The sequence below is a fragment of the Trichosurus vulpecula genome, chromosome 9 (genome assembly GCF_011100635.1).
Source record: "Trichosurus vulpecula isolate mTriVul1 chromosome 9, mTriVul1.pri, whole genome shotgun sequence".
Taxonomy (NCBI): domain Eukaryota; kingdom Metazoa; phylum Chordata; class Mammalia; order Diprotodontia; family Phalangeridae; genus Trichosurus; species Trichosurus vulpecula.
The window spans coordinates 76,814,532-76,835,252 of NC_050581.1; the positions used below are offsets into that span (position 1 = coordinate 76,814,532).

Genomic DNA, 20,721 nt, shown 5'->3' on the forward strand with positions numbered 1-20,721 from the left:
AAGCTATGAGGCTGCTGTGGTCTCCAGGAAAGACAACTGAACTTCGAATTAGAGAGACCTGGGTTTGAATCCTGGCTCCACTACTTACTACCTGTGTAACCCAGGCAAGCTGCCTCCCTGTTCTGGGCCTCGGTTTCCTCCTTTTAAAATGAAAGGGCCAGACCAGATGGTTGTTTTAAGGTCCAGATCCTATGAGCCTCGCTACTGTGTTGAATAACAGAATCAAGATCTAGCGTGATCTCAACAGGCTAAAGCGAAGAAGTTTGGAACTGTGAGCCAAAACTGACAAGAGGAAGTGTAATAGAGGCAAATGTCACATCTTACTTATGACTTAAAAAAATTCAGTTGTGCAAACTCAAAATAAGGAAAGCAAACCTAAACAATTAGGTCATTCAAAAAAGACCTGAGGACTTCAGTGGACTGCAAACTCAACGAGCTGAATATCAATGAAAAATGAATTCAATCTCAGGTAGCCTTCATAGAAATCTAGCATTGGAAGAAGGGTGGTGGAAGTCCCACAGCACTCGACTCTGCTTTGAGCACATTGGAAGCCCTGGGTTCAATTCTGGAAGCCACATTCTAAGGAGGATCTCGACAAGCTGGATAATGTTCAGATGGGCAACCAGAAGGGTGAGGAGACTCAGGACCTTGTCCCAGAAGGATCAGCTGAGAGAAATTAGGGCTGTTTAGCTTACAGAGGACTTAAGGGGCCCATAATTGCTATCTTCAAATATCTAAAGAACTGTCCCGTGGTAAAGAGAGAGTCACTTGATTCTATTTGGCCCCAGAGGCCAGAACCAGAACCAATGGGTGGAAGTTACTTAGAGGCCAATTTCAATTTACAATAAGGAAAAACTGTCTAACAATTAGAGCTGTCTGAAAGTAGAATGGGCTACCTCAGGAGAGTGTGAATTGCTTATTATTAGAGGTCTTTAATCAGAAGTTAGAAGACTATTTGTCAGGGATTCCTGTTCAAGTAGCACAGGATGGATGGCCTCCGAGGTCTATTCTAACTCAGATTCTAATTTTGTCCTCGAGATCCCAGCCCTTAAATAGGGAGTGTTAAGGCCAAGATGGTCTGGTAAAGGTGAGCAGCGGGTAAGCAGGCACGGTAAATGATGTTAATGATCATAGTAGCTAGCATTTGCAGAGCACTTGAAAGTTTTCAAAGCTTTTCACATACATTATCTCATTTATATCCTCACAATCATCCTGGGAGTAAGCCTGCTATTATCCCCACCTTATAGCTGAAGAAAATGAGGCAAACAAAGGTTGAGTGACTCGCTCAGAGTCATAAAGCTAGTTAAGTGTCTAAGACCACATTTGAACTCAGGTCTTCCTGATTCCAGGCCCAACACTCCATCCACTATACTCCCTAACTGCCTCTGTGCTAGGGCATTTAAGCAAGGCTGTCCACATCCAGCCCCAAGGCCAGGCTAACCCTTCCCACAGCCCCCACCCGGTCCTGCCCGCCCCCTCCCAGCCCCTGCAACCAGTCCAGCTGTCTCTGCCTGCTTTCACCTGAGCCCTGGCCCCAGCCAGTCTTGACAAGTATCTCATACTTGAAGCGACCATTCTTCCCACAGAAGGGGATGATGCTCACTCGGCTGACGTCCATCAGGTCCAGCTTGTGGACAATCAAAGCTGTCACTGCATAGGTGGCCAGGCACACAGCGCAAGTCAGAAGCACAATGTAGTTGATGCCTGGAGCTGGGTCCTGTGCCAAGAGAAAGACTGTCATGCCCAAGGCTGGCATTAGCTCCATCATGACTACCATACCCGCTCAGGGCCCTGATTCCCCCCAGCAGTCCCCCTCCTTCTTAACTACCTTCCAGTCATACCAGTCTTTTCACCTCTCCTTACAACCCCCCTGTCCCTTAAAAAAAAGGCTCCTATTTTACTTTATTTCTTTTATTCTGGAGGCATTCTGGGTTAAGTGACTTGCCCAGGGTCACAGAGCTACTAAGTATCTGAGGTTGGATTTGAATTCAGATCCTCCTGACTTCAGGGCCCATGCTCTATCCACTGTACCACCTACCTGCCCCACTGTTAATATAGCCATTTTTTGTTGTTGTTTTTGGGTTGGGGTGGGGAGGCAATTGGGGCTAAGTGACTTACCCAGGGTCACACAGCTACTATGTGTCTGGGGCTAGATTTGAACTCAGGTCCTCCTGACTTCAGGGCCTATGCTCTATCCACTGTACCACCTACCTGCCCCACTGTTAATATAGCCATTTTTTGATTGTTTTGGGGTTTGTGGGAGGGGGGGAGGCAATCGAGGTTAAGTGACTTGCCCAGGGTCACACAGCTAGCATCTTCCTGACTCCAGGGCAAGTGCTCTATCTGCTGCGCCGCCTAGCTGTCCCAAAGGTTCCTATTTTAAATGAACTTAGAGTTCTTGAACTAAGCCTTGCAGTGAATCCTTTTGTCAGACAGAGAACATTTTTAAAAATAGCAATCTTCTTGTTAAGCTTTTCTTATTAGAATTGCTTGAAGCAAGGATCCCTAAATCTCCGGGTTGCTTGGTCTTCACTGAGCTTTAGAGGGAAGGGATTAGTTCTCTTGGTTCCAGTGCTACGCACCAGAGCCGGGCATATTAAATGCACAAGAAATGCTTTTTCACTCTCTGAGTCATTGATTCATTCAGCTTCCCAGTGGTAAGCGCTCTTTTCCTCTTGAAAATACTTTGTATCTACTTTGTACTGACTTTCTTAGGGGTAATTTTGTACCTACTTATTTTCCCTCCATTATAAATAAAATGGGGATAACATCACCCCCTAACCTCGAAGGGCTGTTGAGAGGATCAAATGAGATAATGTTTGTCAAAAAAGCTTATCACAAATGCTTATTCTCCTTCCTTCCCCTCCCCCATTCATTTGAGTCCATGGAGTAATAACTCCTCCGGTAGAATGTAACCCCCTTGAGGGCAGAGACTGTTTTGATTTCATCCCTGTACCCTCAGCACACAGCACAGTTACTTGTGGATAGTAGGCACTTAATGAATGTTTTTGGAATTGTACCAAACTGAAATCCCCTGTCTCTCCCCTACCCCTTCCACTTTCCATTTCTTGTCCAGCGCTAACATACCAGCTTGGGGATAACTGATGGCAGCTCATTTCCACAGAGGCCATTCTCCCACCCCAGGCCAACCACAACATCTGCCCCAAGTGCAAAAGACCCTAAAGGAATGGAAGTTACGCACAGGGATGATGAATTTGATGGAGCCAGGTGGAACAAAGAGGCTAGCACCAAAGGCTGTGAGGTGACGTGTGAGGCAGACAGCCTGGCTGGGGGAGGTCTCCTCCAGGGGCACGATGCCCTCTGTCTTCCACATCATCTCCTTCTCATTGAAGTACTGGCAAAGGGACGTGTAGAGACCCACCGTCACTTCTACCTCGGACCAGCGGAAATGGCTGGTCATATTCAGGTAGTAACTTGCTGTTGTGTCTTCCTTCCTAGAGGGCAGAAATGGGAATAGGGTCACAGCTCGAAGACCCTGGGAAAGGTGTCCTGGATCATCTCCTTATGGGCCTGGAGCTTCCATACCTCCTCTATCTCCACCTTTAGCCCCAGGACCTCATTTCTTCTTCTTTTTTAAAAAATTTATTTATTTTTAAAATTGCATTTGTTTATTTTTAGTTTATAACATTCAGTTCCACAAGCTTTTGAGTTCCAAATTTTCTCCCTCTCCCTCCCTTCCCTCCTCTTCCCTCCCCAAGATGGCATGTAATTCAATATAGGCTCTACATATACTTTCACATTAAACATATTTTCCCATTAACCATGTTGCAAAGAAAAATTTTAACCAATGGAAAGAAGAAACCAATGGAAAGAAGAAACAAAACAAAAAAGAGCAAATAGTATGCTTTGATCTGCAGTCAGACTCCATAGTTCTTTCTCCGGATGCGGATAGCATTTGCCATCATGGACCTCATTACTTCTGATGTGATTAGAGTGCGGGGGTTCTTGACTTTTTTTGTATCATGGACCCCTTTGGGGGCTTGGTGAAGTCGATGGACCCCTTTTCAGAAGGCATGATTCTCAAAAGTGTGCAAAGTTTTTCAGAATAATATGCCCCAGGATAATATTTTTAAATGCATAAGATAAAATGTACAGATAGATTCCAAAGGAAACCAATTATGCTGAAATAGTTATTAAAATATTTCTAAAAACAAGTTTTTAAACTTGTTTCATAAAGAATCAGCCCTAGGATGAGAACCCATAAAGGAAGTCACTTAGCCTCTGCTTTGGGAGACAACAGAACTTGACCAAGAATCAGAAAACTGAATTCTAGCCCCAAACTACCTGTGTTACCAGGGCTTAGTCACTTAGCTTTCTCTTCTGTAAAATGGGGTTGATGTTCTTCCTCACAGGGTATATATGAAAACAGTTGGAAAACAGACCACCACATTGAATGTGAGGTATTCTGATTTCTTCTTCTCTTCTACTCAGTTGTTCCTCCATACAACATTTCCTGTGGCTCCAGCACAAAAAGGAAGCACTTACCCTGGAGAGATGAAGAAGGTGTAAGGCCTGTGGTCTCCTCCGGTCAATGCCTCCAAGCCAATCTTCTTGCTGGCTGTATAATTGTACTCATTGGGCTGTGGGGCCGAGTGCAGATAGACCACAAGGAAGGGCTCAGGCTCGGCAGACAGGTATCGCTCTGGGACAGGGTACAGAGACAAAAGTTACCTTTGCAATGGCTGAGCCACCCCAGCCAAGCCCCAGGGCCCGTGGGAGGCATGGCTCTAGCAGATCCTGGGACCTCCAGTACACAGGGCCAAGAACATCAGGTGAGCAGGTATGATCTGAAGCTGGGACAACTTCTTTGCACTAAGCCTAGGTTTGAGAGAGTGTGGGCATGTGTTTACGGAGAGGGTGGGAGGTACTCAGAATTTCGACAGTGGGCCTTTCATAGACAACACTGTGAATGATCTACAGTCTCCCCCCCACCTTTTTTAAACAAGCATTTATTAAGCACCTATTGGTGCTTAATAGCCAGGCACTATGCTAAGTGATTTACATATGTGATCTCATTTAATTCTCACAGCAAGACTGAGAAGTAGGTGTTATTATTACACCCATTTTACAGCTGAAAAAATCAAGGTACACAGAAGTTAAGTGACTTTCTCTGGGTCACAGAGATAGTTAAGTGTCTGAGGCAGGATCTGAACTCAGCTCTTCCTGACTCCAGGCCCAGAGCGCTATCTACTGTACCACCTGGCTGCCTTCTCCCTTTTGCTTTCCACATGATTCCTGGGATACCTGAGCCAAGTCAGAAAAAAGTTGGGACCAAATCCAGAGGGATAAAGGGAGCGTGTGGGTCTCTCTCCTTTCCAAAGTTGAAGAGACATTATTTTTGCATTTCCAATGAATATACATATTACTTTATATTGTGGAGAACCAACGGCTTTATTAATCGCATTTCATTTATAAAGGCTTTTAAGGAACATTTTATGCACATTATCTCATATGATCCTTACAACAGCTCTGAGACAGGGTGCGATCATCATCCCCGTTTCAGAGATGAGGAAACAGAGTTTCAGTAACTTGCTCATACGGCTAGTAGAATGTCCAAGGCGAGACTTGAGCCCAGGTTTTTCCAAATTCTGAGTCTACTGCTCTATCTACCGCGCCATGCTGCCTAGTTCAGGGGGAAAAGTAAATATGCCCCTTTGCCACATTCCAGAAACATCGCATTGTTGCTGTTTTTTAATGGTGTTGTTACAAAACAACAAACTACTAGACTGAATTGGGAGAGTCGAGATCTGTAGTCTTTATCTAGGCCAACTGGTTGTAATAAATGAATTTGTGAATCAATCAGTCTTGGATAGATCACGTAACCTCTCTGCACCTCCGTGTGCTCATCTATAAAATGGAGATTTCATCTATTGAACCTAATAATAATAGTTAGCAGCCACGATTTTCTTTAAGTGTAGTTTTGACCATGTCAATCTCCTACTTGATAAACTCCCTCTTGCCTCTCGGATATTGTCCCTTCTGTCTAGCATTGAAAGCCCTCCTCGACCTTGGGCTGACCTAATCTTTCCAGCCTCATTGGACATCACTCTTTATTATTCCTCACTCTACGCTTTGGCCGAACTGGCTTTTGTCACTCTTAGCAATCCATCTCTGGTCACTGTGCCTTTCACTTGGCTGTCCCTCATGCCGGGACATCCCTCCTCACCTCAGCCTCTCCTGCTTCAAGACAGCTCTGGTGCCACTTTCTACATGAAACTGTTCTTGATCCCCACAAACTGCTAGTGTCTTCTCTCCCTAAATACTTTGTTTCTGACAACTTTGTATTTATTCTCTTCATATTTATTCAGTATGTACTTAAATATGTTGTAGTCTCCCATTACAATTCATGCTTCTTGCAAGAAGGAATGATTGTTTCATTCTTCATACTTGTATCCTCAGTATCTACCAGTGGTGCCTGGTGCATAGTAGGTGCTTAATAAATCTTGTCAATTTACAGATTTATAAGGTTTACAAAGTTTACATTAACTCATTCATTAACTATATTCTAGGGCTGCTAAAAGGAAGAAACAATATAACGGCTGTAAAATCAGTAGTAAAGGATTAAAAAAAACCCACAAGAGAAATGTACCGCTGCCCTTGAGGACTTGCCTCCTCCTGCTACAGGCTAGGGCCCTTACATTCCCTGCCACAGATCCCCTAAGGATGCTGAGCCCACTATACCCACCATTCAGCACAGTGTAGTTAAGCTGGAAGTGCAGGCCAGCCTCAGGGTTGTGGTTTTGGGGGTCAATGATGGCACTGACAGATGTACAAGGCTGGATGATGGCAGTGTTGGTGGAGAGGACTCGGTCCCCACTCCCTCCGCTGGTGTTGTTAGACACCTTGACGGTAATGGCCTTCTCAGAGCCCAGCCGTTCTATTGGGATCTGGGCCCCTGCCTGAGTCTGGAAGGCCATGGAAGCCACCTTAGTGGAAACCGTGTAGTTGCTGATGTAGCCGAAGGGGAAGGGGTTGGAGTCCACGAGGAAGATGAGCTGGATGACATCAGTGAGGTCAGAGAAGGTGCTGTTGAAAGCAGGTGGGATGGAAAACTGGCAATCAGAGGTGTTCTCATAACATAGCAGGCTGAAGGGGTCTGAACGTTTGCCTCTAGCCACAATCTCTTCCCCTGCCAGGGTCAGCGGTTCCTCATTCAGCACTCGAGACTTCATGAGGATTCGCATCAAGTCGGATGAGAGGTTATAAGCCTTGGAGGCCACTAGAAGGGTATGGGGTTTGCTGCATAGCTCTGTAGACTCTAGGTCCTGGGTATCTGAGTTTACCAGGTGAATGAGGTCGCCTGAGGGAGATAAAAAGTGAGGCAGTTACTGCCAGCCCCATAATATGAGCCCCAGCATAGAAAGCACTCAGCTGGACCTTCAGCAGAATGGGGAGCAGGTGGGAGACATAGCCACTGACTCTGGAAACTCTTAATCCAATAGGGAAGCCCCCGACTGGGAGAAAAGGGCACTTTCCCTTCCCCATTTTCTTTTCCAGCCCTCTCCCTGACCTCTGCCATCACCCATTCCCTGTGTTAGGTTTCCCTCCTGGCTCACCGGTGATGTTGAGGATGTTGTCAGCAATGGCCGTGGGGGTCACGGTGCCTTGCGTGGTCTCATTTTGCAGGATGGCCATCATGTTCTCCAGCTTGTTCAGGGTTTTTTTCAGGCAAGAGTGACATACAAACTCCTTACTTGCTACCTGCAGGGAGAGAGCCCAGTGTCATAGGCTCACCCTCCCCCCCTCCTTCCACCTGTATCCAGTGTGTCTGAGCAGACAGATGGCCATTGTTTTCTTCCCAAAAAGGATATCTGAGGTTCTACATTACTCCCTCCTTCACCATCAATCCCAACCCTTCATATTTATTAATCTCCCTCACACACAGCATGCTCCTCCCCTACTCCACATGCCCCTCATTCTTGGCTTTCTAACACTATGAATCATTGCCTCCTCATCGTTCCCCATCTCCCATCTCTTTCTCATCTTCGCCTTCCTTCCTGTCCCACAGTGGGCTCATCTGCTCACCACAATTTCCCTTGTTCTTTCTGCAGCCCCAAGAGCTTACTCTAACACTGAGATAAGGTGAAATAATCAGAGACCTGAGAAGTATTGATTCAATCTGATTCAAAGAAACACTAATGAAAGGAGCCATCAGCTACCTCTCAGCCACCCAACCTGCAGGAGAAACATACTAGCCCCAGCCAGGTTCCCTAGGGCACCCATCCTGCAGAATGGGTCTGAGCTGTTAGGGAGGAAACAGGGGTGTGGAGGGGAGCAGGGTGGCTCAGCGTACCGTGCACTGGGCCAGGGCAGCTGAAATCTGCTGAATATCATCCACAGTGTTGACACGAAGGGAGACAAGGATCTCAGTAATGTTTCTTCGCATCAGCACACGGAGTTGCCTCTCATGGCTGGCCTCTTCGTCTGAAGATGTCACTTGTTCATACTGATGAGACAGGAAGAAATAGGGGCTTCATCAGAGCACAGAGAAACCTGGGGGTTTGTATACATCTCCTCACACACACCTCAAATTCCCCATAGCAATTAATGATCTTTAAAAACAGCCTCTGATCCACTGACAGAGGGCTGGGTTTTTTTCATTTTTGTCTTTGAATCCCCAGCCCCTAGCACAGAGCTTAATAAATGTTTATTGATTGACTGATCTGCAGTGGTGGTCAGGGAATGAAGAGTCACCATTTGAGATCCCTCCCTTTCTGAAATCAGTCTAAGTAACTCAGGAAATGATCTCTTAAATTTCAACCATGACATTGATCAACTACCCTGGGGCTGCCCAGTCTCTTGCCTCCTCCCTTGGTCGCCCATCCAGGGTAGGGGTGGAGATGGCACTGACCTCATTGAGGACGGTGATGAGGGCCAAGGAGTACTCGATGACATGCTGAGGGTCGGCCTGTTTCACCAGCCCTGGCAGGACTGTCTCGGTCAGGCTGTAGAGCCAGTGGGTAAGACAGTGGAATCCAGCAGAAGGCTCAGGCAAGGTAATAAGCAGAGACCTGGGAGGAGACAGCCAGGTAAGGATGGGGATGAGGCCTGGGTGGCAATGACTGCCCAAGAGTAGAAGCCAGACCTCTAGGCTGGGCAGAAAAATGCGCATCCCTAGCAGATCCTCACGACCCTCCCCACTCTCCAAAAAACCGCTCTACCAACCCTCTTCTCCAGGAGACCTCCTCCCATGATTAGTTAGCCTTACTCCACGTGGAATACTAATTTTCTTTTCATTTTTTCAGTGCTCACAAGCTCATCCTGAAATGTATCTGACTTGAATCATAGATGTAGAGCTCCCTGAGGGTCACGAAAGTCACCCCTTTCATTTTAACAGATCAGGAAACTGAGGTCCAGAGGAGTTAGGCGGCTAAGTTCACACAGGTAGAAAGAACCAGGATTCAAACCCAGATCCTCTGGTATCAAATCCAGCATCCTTCTACTGAACCAAACTTCTTGTTTATATACTTCTTCCCAAAGATAATCACGTTTCCCTCAATGATGTCTTCTGCCATCTATCCCAATTCTTTCTCTCTAACCCTTTCAACTCCATGGGGGCCTAGCTCAGGGGTTGGCCCACAGGGGACCCTTAAATTACTTAGTATAGTGCCTGGCATATAGTGGGTGTTTAATAAATATATGACTGACTGGTTGACTGACATTCTTGGGTAGGCTGGTGCCCCAAGGTTTAGAATGCCCCTCTGCCCCCTTACCTGTTCAGGGCTACCACGGCAGCACCTAATTGGTCTTGCACAACTACCGAGAGGTCCACAGTGAAGTGGGTCTTAAAGCCAGGGGGCAGCACAGCTCCATACGCAGAGAGACTGCCTTTGTAGATGCAGAATTCCTCACAGTAGCCTTGACGGCAGCGCCGCAGAAGTAAGGAATACACCAGTGGGGCATCTTCGTCTTCTGTGTCCCTCCAGCCTGCAAGAACCACAGCGCAGCATTGTCCCTCCGGACACCTTGTTCTCCCTTCCCCTGCCTCACCCTCCTCCACACCCTACCATGGGCACACCATGACAAAAGTCAGCACCTTAGGTGGAGAACAGGAAGGAAGATAAGGAAAAAATAAACACTTATTAAGGCCTACTATGTGCTAGGTGGTGCTAAGCACTCTACAAATATTATCTCACTTGATCTCTACAACAACCCTGGGAAGTAGATGGAGTAGGAAAGTGAGACATGGAAATGGATCAAAGCCATAACTAGGAATTTGTGTATCTTTCTGATATTGAAATTGCTCTCAAAAGTCACCAGTGACCTCCAAATTATCAACTCCCATGGCCTTTTTTTTCTTTACCCTCTATGACCTTTAATTCTTTGGCAATTCAGTACGTTCAAAACTGAGCATGTTGTCTTTACCCTTAAACCTGACCCTCCTGACTTCACTTTCTTCCCAGGGCACCGCTTCATGCTGTCTCTTATGCCACAAACCCTGGGGTTACCTTTCATTCCTCCTTCCCTCTTACCTCACTTATCCAATTTGTTACCAAGTGTTATTGCTTCTACTTTTGTAAAATCTCTCCCACTATACCACCCCTCTCTTCCCATTGCTACCATCTTACTATAGATCCTCATTATAATTTACCCGGACTATTGCAATGGCTGCTAATCCATCATTGCTGGTATACTCTCCCTTGTGTATAGATCTGGCCATATCACACCTCCGCTCAAAAATCTTCAGTGACCACTGGGCCAGGTTCCAACTTCCTTGTTTGGCATTCAAGGTCCTCCCTGAAGTCATTCACATTTCCAGCTTTCTCTTTCTTTCCCTGCATATACTCTCTATTCTAGCCAAAGGACCATTCTCGGATCTCCCAACATGTCCTTTGCTCTCTTGCTTTCACATCTTTGCTCCTACTGTTCCCTGATTTGAAGTCTTTTCTCTCTTTCAGTAGCAACCTTGGCCTTAAAAGCTTGTACAGGACTTTGCTTATAGGTGTCTCATGCACTTACTGGATAGTCCTGTATATTATAGAAACTGGTGTTTGTGTTTCGTCCTCACCTGCTCTCCCCATTCAACAATAAACTCCACTAGGTCAGGGACCTCATCTTATTTAACCTTAGCATTCACAATGCCCCACCCCACCACCCCAAGTTCTAGTAGAGTGTTCTATATATGGTAGATACTCAAAGTTTACTGAATGAATGAATCAGAGGTGGTCCTTTGTCACCTGAGAATCAGAATTCCTGGGCTCTCTGCCCAGCCTCTCTCCTTTACCCACCACCCTGATTCACTGTGTGATCTTAGACAAATTGCTTGACCTCTCTGGGCCTCAGTATATCCTTTTGGAAAACAGACAGAATTCTTCCTGACCCACATGAGGGGAACAAATGAGAAGGTGGGAATATTCTGTGGGGTGAAGACTTTTGAGGAAACTGAGGGTGAGTATTGTTGGTGGCTTGGGGACTGTCCTCACCTGTACACTCAAAGTGAACCTTGGTGGTGAGAGCCCTGACGGCTTCATGAGGGAAGAGGTGGCAAGAACCTCCAATAGGAGGGCGATTGGGGAACAGGTCGATGGAAGCAAAGCCTTCTTCTTCCCCGGAGCAGCCCAACACAGTCAGGGTGAAGGTGTAGCCCTCGCCATCGCGAAGCACACCTCGCCTCAGGACCAGCCTCATGCCCGAGTTGCCTGTTGATGTTGTTGACTCATCCAGTATAAGGGATTTGTTGCTGAATGTCTGGGCTGCCCATCGCTGCCAGGTGAGACAAATAACCACGTGTACATACACAAAGACACGCACAAATGACAGCTACATGCGCACACAGGTTTGCACATAGCCACCCAGAAACATGCAGACTCAGACTCCAGTGGGTGAGAAGAAAACGTAACCAACCATTTCATGTCCTGTCCTTGCATGGCCCCCTTCTATAATACTCATCCCAGACTCGTCCCTGGCTCCTTACCCCTCTCTTAGAGCCACTACTGCAGTTGTGGCAGGTCCCCTCCAGGTACACATAGGAGCTCTTGCTCACTTCATACACTGATTGTGCTTTGCAGGAAACACATTCCAGCGACACAATGGGCACCAAACCATTCCTGATCAGCACCTAGAGAAAGGAGATTATCAGCAGAATGAAAGAGTTGCCTGAAGTCTTTCTGCCTCCATTGTCTCTCCCCTCCAATTTATCCTCTATATCGATGGTAATCCACGGTAAAGCACGATAGGACTTCTGCCTAGCTCCCTGGGGCAGGTGAGAGGGAGTAACCATTAACTTCCCACCATCCATGCCAACAGATGGCAAAACAGCCATCAGATACCACAAAGAGCCGTGGGTATGACATACCCTAATGGAACTGTGATCTCAATATTGGCAGCATTCCCTCCAACAATGCAAATCAGAACCCCTCCATGCCTGCCTCTCATTGAGTGACACTTGTCCATGTTCTACCATAAACCCTCCATAGGGTGAGCAGCCCAGTTATTCACAGGCCACAATATCCAGGAAGAGAATCAATAATAATATTCATGGCCTCTGATAGCTATGTAAGAATGTGCAGAGTAGAGGTAATATATAAAATAAACTCTATGTCTGGTCTAAGGTAAGGACGAAAATGAGACCTTGTAATATCCCTGAGACTTAGCAGGGTGTGACTCCTCCCTGGAATTCAGCAATGGGTGAAGAGACCTTATTCAAAAACAAGAGATTGTATATGAGGGGGTAGAGAAGCATTCTATAACAAAAAGTTGCACTTCTGTGCGCAAATCCATGAACTGGAAGGAGGGAAAAAGAAGGAGAACATTTTGGGGAGGGTCAAGGCAGGGGGAATTACAAGTAATCTCGTGCGGAGTGTTGACTATGGCCTCCACTAAAGCCTTACCCAAAGCCCCAGTGTCATGGAAATGACCCTATAGTCACTTTAAAAAAATTATACAGATCTCTTTTCGACATTGGTGTTGGATTTTTGACATCGGTATAATTTTGTTGATATCACCTACATTTCCCATTACATCCTACCCTTAATACTCTCCCTATGAATAGAGTCATTTCATATAATAAAGAAGGGGGCAAAAGTCGTTTTTTTTTAAATGGGGGGACAGGGTGCCTTGTGTTTTTTGCAGGACCTATTATTCCAGCAGAGGGCAAACGTGGGCAAGGCTTAGTGAGTTGGAAAGATTTAGAGTACTGTCCTCAGCCAGAGGGAGTCACCAGGTGCCTTCAATACGCTGAAGTCATCAGCCCAGATGGCGGCACAGGCATAAGGGAAAGTCCCTCATACTGACCACCTGTTTGACCTTGAGTAAGTCACTCAATCCCCATGGGCCTCAGTTTCCTCATCTATAAATTGACGTGCTTATATTAGACGGCATCTGCCTCAAGATCTATAATTCCATGATCCTAGGATACAGAAAGAACTGGCAGATAGATGTCATTACTGAACCAACATCAGGGACCTCTGAAAGACTGTGAGGCAGGGGAGATGGGCAAATATTCTCATTTTCAAATGGGATGAAGGTAAATCCTCTCAACTACAGGCTAGAGGAGCTTGACTTCAATTTCTGGAAAAACTATGGAATGCCTTCCTTATTAAAGGGATGTTTTTTGAGCAGCCAGAAAGGAAAGTAGTGATCCCGAAGAACTAATGTATCTTCCCGGTGGTTACTAAGTTGGTAGATCAGGATAATGCTGTAGATACAGTAACACACACAACACAACCGCTCATGCTAGCTTTGTGAACAAGAGGATGGAGAGAGGGGTGGGCAGTCAGGTAGATTTTAAAGTTTCTGAAAGAATGGATCCAAGTAGTAGTGACTGATGGGTCACTGACAATCTGGGAAGAAGTATTAAGTGGAGGCTAGGTCCTTGACATTGTCCTAGTCAACATTTTTAATCAATTACTTGGATGAAGACAAATATGTGGGGAACAAGGAAACAAATCCTTACTAGGTGCCTACTATGTGCCAAGCCATGGGGGCAGCTAGGTGGTGCAGCGGATAAGTGCCAGGCCTGGAGTCAGGAAGAACTGAGTTCAAATCTGGCCTCAGACACTTACTAGCTGTGTGACCCGGGGCAAGTCACTTAACCCTGTTGGCCTTAGTTACCTCATCTGTAAAATGAGCTGGAGAAGGAAATGGCAAACTGCTCCGGTACCTTTGCCAAGAAAATCCCAAAATGGGGTCACAAAAAATCAGGCATGACTGAACAATAATAACAAACGTGCCAAGCCCTTTACAAATACGATCTTGTTCGAGCCTCACAACAACTCTGGCAGGTAGGTGCTATTACCGTCCTCATTCTAGTCAACACTTCTACCAACGACTTGGATGAAGGCATTTGTGGCAGGCTGATCAAATTTGCAGATGACGGGCATCTGGGAGGAGCTGCTAATATTAATAATTGACATTTAGACAGCACTTTAAGGTTTACAGAGTGCTGTCGTAACAACAACCTTGTAAAATAAGTGATAAAGTAACTATTTCTATTTTTAAAGATGAGGAAACTAAGGCTCATAGCTAATAAGTGGTTCAGGATTTGAACCCAAGTCTTCTGATCCTAAGTCCAGCGTCCTTTCTACCGCCTCACACAGTTTAACACATTGGATGACAGTCAGGATCCAAAAAAAGTCTCAGCGGTCCAGAACAACAGGCACAGTATAAGATGAAATTAAATATTTAGGGATAAACACAATGATTTATACTTGAGTGAAAAAAAAAAAACAATGGTACCAGTAGAGGATGCTAGGTAATAGTTCATATGAAAAATGGGGGGGGGGAGTGGAGGAGAAAAGACAGTTTAATGGACTGGTGGAAGTCCCATGAAATTCCTGTTCAGGCATACATTGAACCAGACGACCTCTGAGTTCTTTTCTAGGCGAAGCGGTGAATAGAGACCCAGGAAGTCAGGAAGACTTGAGTTTGAATCTGGTCTCATACACTTTCCAGCTGTGTGACTTTCCTCAACTTTAAAATAAGGATAATAACACAACCTATCTCCTAGGGGTGCTGTGAAGGTCAAACGAGATCATAATTGTTAAGCACTTAGTACAGGGCCTGGCACATGGTAAGTACTATAGAAACGTTAGCCAAGCCTAATGAGCTCACCCCGCTGAAGGAAGCGACACCAGCCCTGACCCCAGACTAAAAAGTCATCTCTTAACTATCTGCCTCCCAGGTCAACAGTCCCTTCCTTCTTTGTCCTCTAGCTGGGTCCTTTGCTAACACTGAGCTGTGCTAAGAAAGAAATGGAATCTGTCCCAGAGAGAGTCGAGGGGAGACAGCAGGAATGTGTTTGCTTGAACATGAGTTTGTATCTGAATGCACCCATTAAAAAACAAGGATTTTTGGATTGTCCATTGTTTGGGCTCATCCACACTTCCATTTTCCTTTTCTTCTTCGTGATTTGGCAATATCACTTCTTCTCTAGACAATATAAATCATACTCCCCATGACCTGTCCCCCTTCTTTCACCTTGTCAAAGAGACGTCAGTACACTGGAAGGTGTGGATATACTTCTAATTCCTGGACTTGAATACCTTTTTTTAGGTATGTTCACTCATCACTTGGTTAGGGTTGCCAAGGAGTGTTGCCTCCCTGGAGCAATGGTACCCACCGTCTGATTGGTCACTTCTTCCTTTCTCCCTGCCTTCCAGACAGTCAGGTTGAATGTATATTCGACACCAGCCTCGAGCCGCTCCTTGGGAATGGTGATCACGCTGCTCCCTCGGGGGCCAAAGTTTAAGGGACACCCTCCAGGATGACTCTATATGCCACCAGATGGGATGGAAAGGGAAAGAGAGAAGCCATCAGACAGGCCAGGAAGGGGAGAGTGATCCTTCCATACAGCTGTCCTCTCAGGGAGATCTCCCAAGATAAGTAGTAGTAGCTGATATCTGCCCCAAGAGATAGTCATTCAAAATATCCCTCTTCTCATTTTAACTCTATGTCCAGGGGGATGGTTACCATGCAAAGATTAACCTTGGGTTTCCTGCATAAGGAGTAACCAGCGCACACAAAAAATTTTAGCAGTCTCTGGTGGGGTGCTAAATTGGTTTCCCATTGCTTATCCATCACTCTTCCTGTTAGTCACATCCAGTGGGATATGTGTATGGCAAGCTGTTCTAAACCACTGATAATGCCCCTGCCTGTTCCAATGACCACCGTCCTTTGGTCCCTGTTGCCCACTCCCATCCCCTGACCACGCCGAATAGAAATCCCACCGAAGCTTAACTGACCTTGGAGGAAGAGACACAGGCCCAGTGGAAGCTGAGGAGGGTCTGATCACCGTCCTCTAGGTTGGGGTCATAAGACTTGCCACCATCAAGTACTAGATCCCGTGTGTTGGACCAGACTCTATAGGAGCCACCATCAATGATGGGCACAAGCCGGCCAGGTGTCACCGTCACATTGGCCTGAATGCTGCGTGATAGGGGTGTATCCCCAAAGGACACCACAAACACGAAGCAGTAGTCACCCACAGCCAGGGCCAGCCGTGGCACAACCAACTGAGGCCGGCTCACATCCACGCCGGGCAGTGGCACGTGGGCGGAGCGCTTGTAATGTAAGCAGCTGGCTGCCCGGTACACTTGCCAGTGGTATTCAGTTTGGTAGGTGACACAGCCCCGTAAGTTGATATGTGCCTCCAGGTAGCTACGTTGAGACCGACGCATCACCACCTGGGTGGGCAGGGCCACTTCTACCTCTGGCTCCTCACACTCCAGCACTCGTACCGTTACTGTGGCTTTGGCCACCAAGAAACTAACCAAGTTGGAGGCGTTGACTTTTATGTTGTAGTCCCCCGGGAGCAGATAAGTGTGGTTAGACAAGGGTGTGGAGGTCATTTGGGTCTGGGACCCATCTCCAAAATCCCAGTGATAGAATACACGCCGGGGGCTTGGTGTGGTGGCTGCCTCAAATTGTGCTGATCGGTTCGTGAAGCAGCTTCCAGGATGGAGATCCACTGCCTGGATGAGGTCCTGAACCTCTATGGTCCTGGTGAGGTTAACACTGCCCAGGTCATTGAAGGCACGGACATGGATCTCAAGCTGCCCAGCCGCCACAGGGGTGTAAGCCACCTCTCGGCCGGAGAGGATAACCAGAGAGTCACCCTGAACCTTCTGCAGGGAGAAATACCAGGCATACGAGACTCTTGACCCCCTCTGTACCCGGGCTGTGAAATTTCTCTCCCCACCTGTAGGTATACCTAACTCACAGCAGCCCACAATCTGTAGCCCACCAATGGCTTCCAGGACAGATATGCGCACCTGCACTTGCTCCCAGCTCACATGATTCTCTGCCTGTACAGTCACCATATAGTCACCCACTCTAGGGAAACTATGGGAGAAGCTGGGCCCATCCAGACCTGTGGTGACCCCCCCACTGATTAGGAGACGGTAATTTACATCTGAGCCCAAGGTCAGGCGGATGCTGAAATGGACCCTTTCCCCTGGTTCTACCACCCTGCTGCTCGCCCAGAGCTCTAGCCCCTGGATGGGATCCTCCACAGTGATGTTGCAGCTGTCTGTGATCCAGCTGACAGCATTGGATGCATTAAGCCGGACGGAGAAGGTACCAGCATTGGGAAAGACATTAGTCATTCTTTGTCCACTCCTAATGATGTCTGGTAACTCCCAGGACCAGCTTACATTGCTCCCATGCTCCAGATCCCCCCAGAAGTGAACAACAGAGCCTGAAACCACAAAACTGCTGCCTAACTCCCCGCACCGAACAGTGAGGCCAGCCACAGGCTCCTGCACATCCACGTGGATTGTAGCATTGACTGAGCCAAGTTGGTTCTTGGCTATGACAGTGACTGCCCACAGCCCTGGGCTGGAGAACGAGTGGATGACAAATGGTTCTGTGGCTTCCACAGACACTCCCTCTTGCAGGAGCCAGGCATAGGTGATGCTGGTACCACTGGATATCACAGCACTGATGTTGACAGATGTGTTAATAGCAGCAGGGTTGGGGGAGGCAGACACTGCCAACTGCCCCACACTCTCCACAAACTCAAGTGTCCTGTTGACTGTAGCACTTCCCAGCATGTTGACGGCCTTCAGCTGGATCTGGTAAGTGCCAGCTTCAGGGACAATCAGTGGGAAGACCTTCCCTTGGGCAGTGTAGATGGGGACACTCTCCCGTTGCACTGTCCAGCTGTAGGAGATGTTAGTACCATCTTTCACTGCTGCCTGAAGCTGGAGGGTGTGGTTGGTAGGGAAGCAGCCACCGTCACCCCCACCCAGCATCTGTAGCCCCTCAATCTGCTGCAGCACATAAATGAAGATGCTGTCCTGCAGGGAACTGACCTCATTCTCCGCAGTGACAATGATGTTGAAGGTTCCTACAGAACGGAAAGTATAAGATATGGTGGAGGAGCCCGGGATCGGGGTGCAGCGATCACAGAGGACCCAGGAATAGTGCACATCACTCCCTGCCTGCAGTGCGGTACTGAAACTCACAGAGCCATTCAATGGTACCACCGTCCGGCTGGCATTGATGCTCAGACCCTCGACCCGCCTCTTGACTGTGACATTGAGCTGCGCTTTGCTGTGACTCACCTCATTCCAGCCTACCACACTCACTGTGTAACTGCCGGTGCGGTTGTAGGCATGGATGACCTGCAGGCCCTCTTGCCTCTGGCCATCCCCCAGGTCCCAGCTGTAGCTGGCTGGGCTCCCATTGCCCGTAACAGAGAACAGATAGGGCTGGTTTAGCTCTAGCACACGAGAGCTGTTGACTTCAATGCCGGTGATGCCCATGGGCTCCTGAACCTCCACAAATGCTGTATCATTGTCTGAGGAGACGTTGTTGGACACCGTCACTGTGACCAGGTAGATTCCAGGGACCTTGTAAGTAAAGCTCACCTCAGTGCCTCCTGAGCGGGCAGAGTCATCGGCCCCAAAATCCCAAGAGTAGCGGTAGAAAAATGGTGGGAAGGCCTGAACCTCAAGCTTGGCTTCCTCTCCAAGCCTCACAAACTGTCTTTCAGGCCGAAGAGTGATGTTGCCGACCTCAGGTTCCACACAGACACTGGTGAAGTAATGGGCCTTGTTGACGAGGCTGGACAGGACCAGCGACAGAGGGAAAATCCCACTGCGGGTGAAGTTATGAGTCACTGTGGGGTGGCCGTGAACGGTGGCATTGGATGAGCCATCCCCAAAAGTCCAGTCAAAGATATAGTGCGTATAGTCCCCAGTCACATGGGCAGTTAACTGGACCTCAGGCTGCTCAGGGATGCAGGATGAAGGCTCGATCTTCAGCACTTCTAGGACAAAAATGTGGATGGGCAGGACCTGGGAGAGGGAGCTGACAGGGTTGGCTGCGGTCACCTTGATGGTGCAGTTCTCATCCTGTAAGTAGACATGCTGGACGGAGGCCTCTGGGCCAGTCAGGACTGTGCCATCTCCCATATCAAAGGTCCATGTAATATTGTCCCCGGATTCCACCGAAGCATTGATAGTGACAGCCATGCCCTTTTCTGTGGCTACAACCGGACTCACTCGCAGCCCCTGAATCTCCTCAAACACTCGGACAAAGAGGTGTGCCCTCACGCTGCTCACAGTGTTGTTGACCACCAGGCTGATGTTATATACCCCCCTGCTCAGGTAGGTATGGCTGGCTGTTGGCTCACTCTTCAGCACAGCTGGGGAGCCATCCCCAAAGTCCCACATGTACAGAACACCAGCTGGAGAGGGCAGCGGGCATGGGGCAAAGGTGATGGGGTGGCCAACCACCAGGGCTCCACTGTCTATCTCCACAGTGACAAGGGGCAAGGAAGCCCGGACACTCAGAGGTACCTGTTGGGTCAGATTCTCAAAGGTATTGAACACAAACACTGTGAGGTTATAGTCACCTGAAGGAGAGAGATATGGGAAAGAGAAGAATCAGTCAATCAAACATTTTAAAAGAACCTACTGTGTGTCAGGCACCACACTAGGTGCTAGAAATACAAAGACAAAAATGAAAGCAGTTTCTGCCCTCAAGAATCTTACATGCTGGGGCAGTTAGGTGGCACAGTGGATAGAGCACTGGCTCCAGAGTCAGGAGGACCTGAGTTCAAAACCTGCCTCAGACACTTACTAGTGGTGTGATCCTAGGCAAGTCACTTAATCCCAATTTCCTCAAAAAAAAAAAAAAAAGGAAGCTCACATTCTATTGGAGGAGGCAACATAGTACAGTGGAAATTCTTGGATTCAAATCCCACCTCTAACACTTACTACTTGGGTGACCTTGGGCAAGTCACTTAACTTGCCTGGGCCTCAGTTTCCTCATCTGTAACATGAGGTGGTTGATCTATATGGCCTCTGAGGTCCTTTCCAGCTCTAGTTCTATGATCCTATATACAAATATAAGTACATTAAAATGTATGCAAAATAAATACAAGGCAGTTTTGACGTAGGCATGAGCTGGGGGTGTCAGGAAAGACTTTTTTTTTTGGTAGAAAATGGCACTTGAGATAGGTTTTGAAGGAAACTAGGGATTCTAGAAGGCAGAAGTAAAGAGGCAGGGCATTCCAGGCAGGGGAAGAGACTATGCAAAAACACAGAGATGAGAGATGAGAAACAAGTAACTAGTTATTACACCTAGCATTTCATTAGGAGCCCCAAATCCTGGAAATCACACCGGATTTAGAGGCGCAGTACCCTCACTCCTCATGCTGGTGGGAGTTTCTTCCTTGGGACTCAACAACCCTATAAATTGGGAAAGGACCATAAGTAGGGAACCAGACAAGAGAAATAGATTTGACCCATGTCA

The 20,721-nt window shown here is 47.4% G+C and overlaps 1 protein-coding gene across 1 annotated transcript in view; it reads right to left on the minus strand.

Moving 5' to 3' along the window:
• Window positions 1–20,721, minus strand: part of PKD1 (polycystin 1, transient receptor potential channel interacting) — a 56,770-nt gene that overhangs the window by 19,213 nt on the left and 16,836 nt on the right. Inside the window, exons 14-25 of the mRNA XM_036739578.1 lie at window positions 16,203–19,819; window positions 15,581–15,730; window positions 11,936–12,079; window positions 11,445–11,724; window positions 9,735–9,948; window positions 8,873–9,032; window positions 8,315–8,467; window positions 7,578–7,722; window positions 6,707–7,321; window positions 4,507–4,663; window positions 3,203–3,455; window positions 1,522–1,717 (exon numbers count right to left, since the gene is read on the minus strand). Coding sequence (XP_036595473.1) covers window positions 1,522–1,717; window positions 3,203–3,455; window positions 4,507–4,663; window positions 6,707–7,321; window positions 7,578–7,722; window positions 8,315–8,467; window positions 8,873–9,032; window positions 9,735–9,948; window positions 11,445–11,724; window positions 11,936–12,079; window positions 15,581–15,730; window positions 16,203–19,819 — 6,084 coding nt within the window. The remainder of the gene's footprint in view (window positions 1–1,521; window positions 1,718–3,202; window positions 3,456–4,506; window positions 4,664–6,706; window positions 7,322–7,577; window positions 7,723–8,314; window positions 8,468–8,872; window positions 9,033–9,734; window positions 9,949–11,444; window positions 11,725–11,935; window positions 12,080–15,580; window positions 15,731–16,202; window positions 19,820–20,721) is intronic.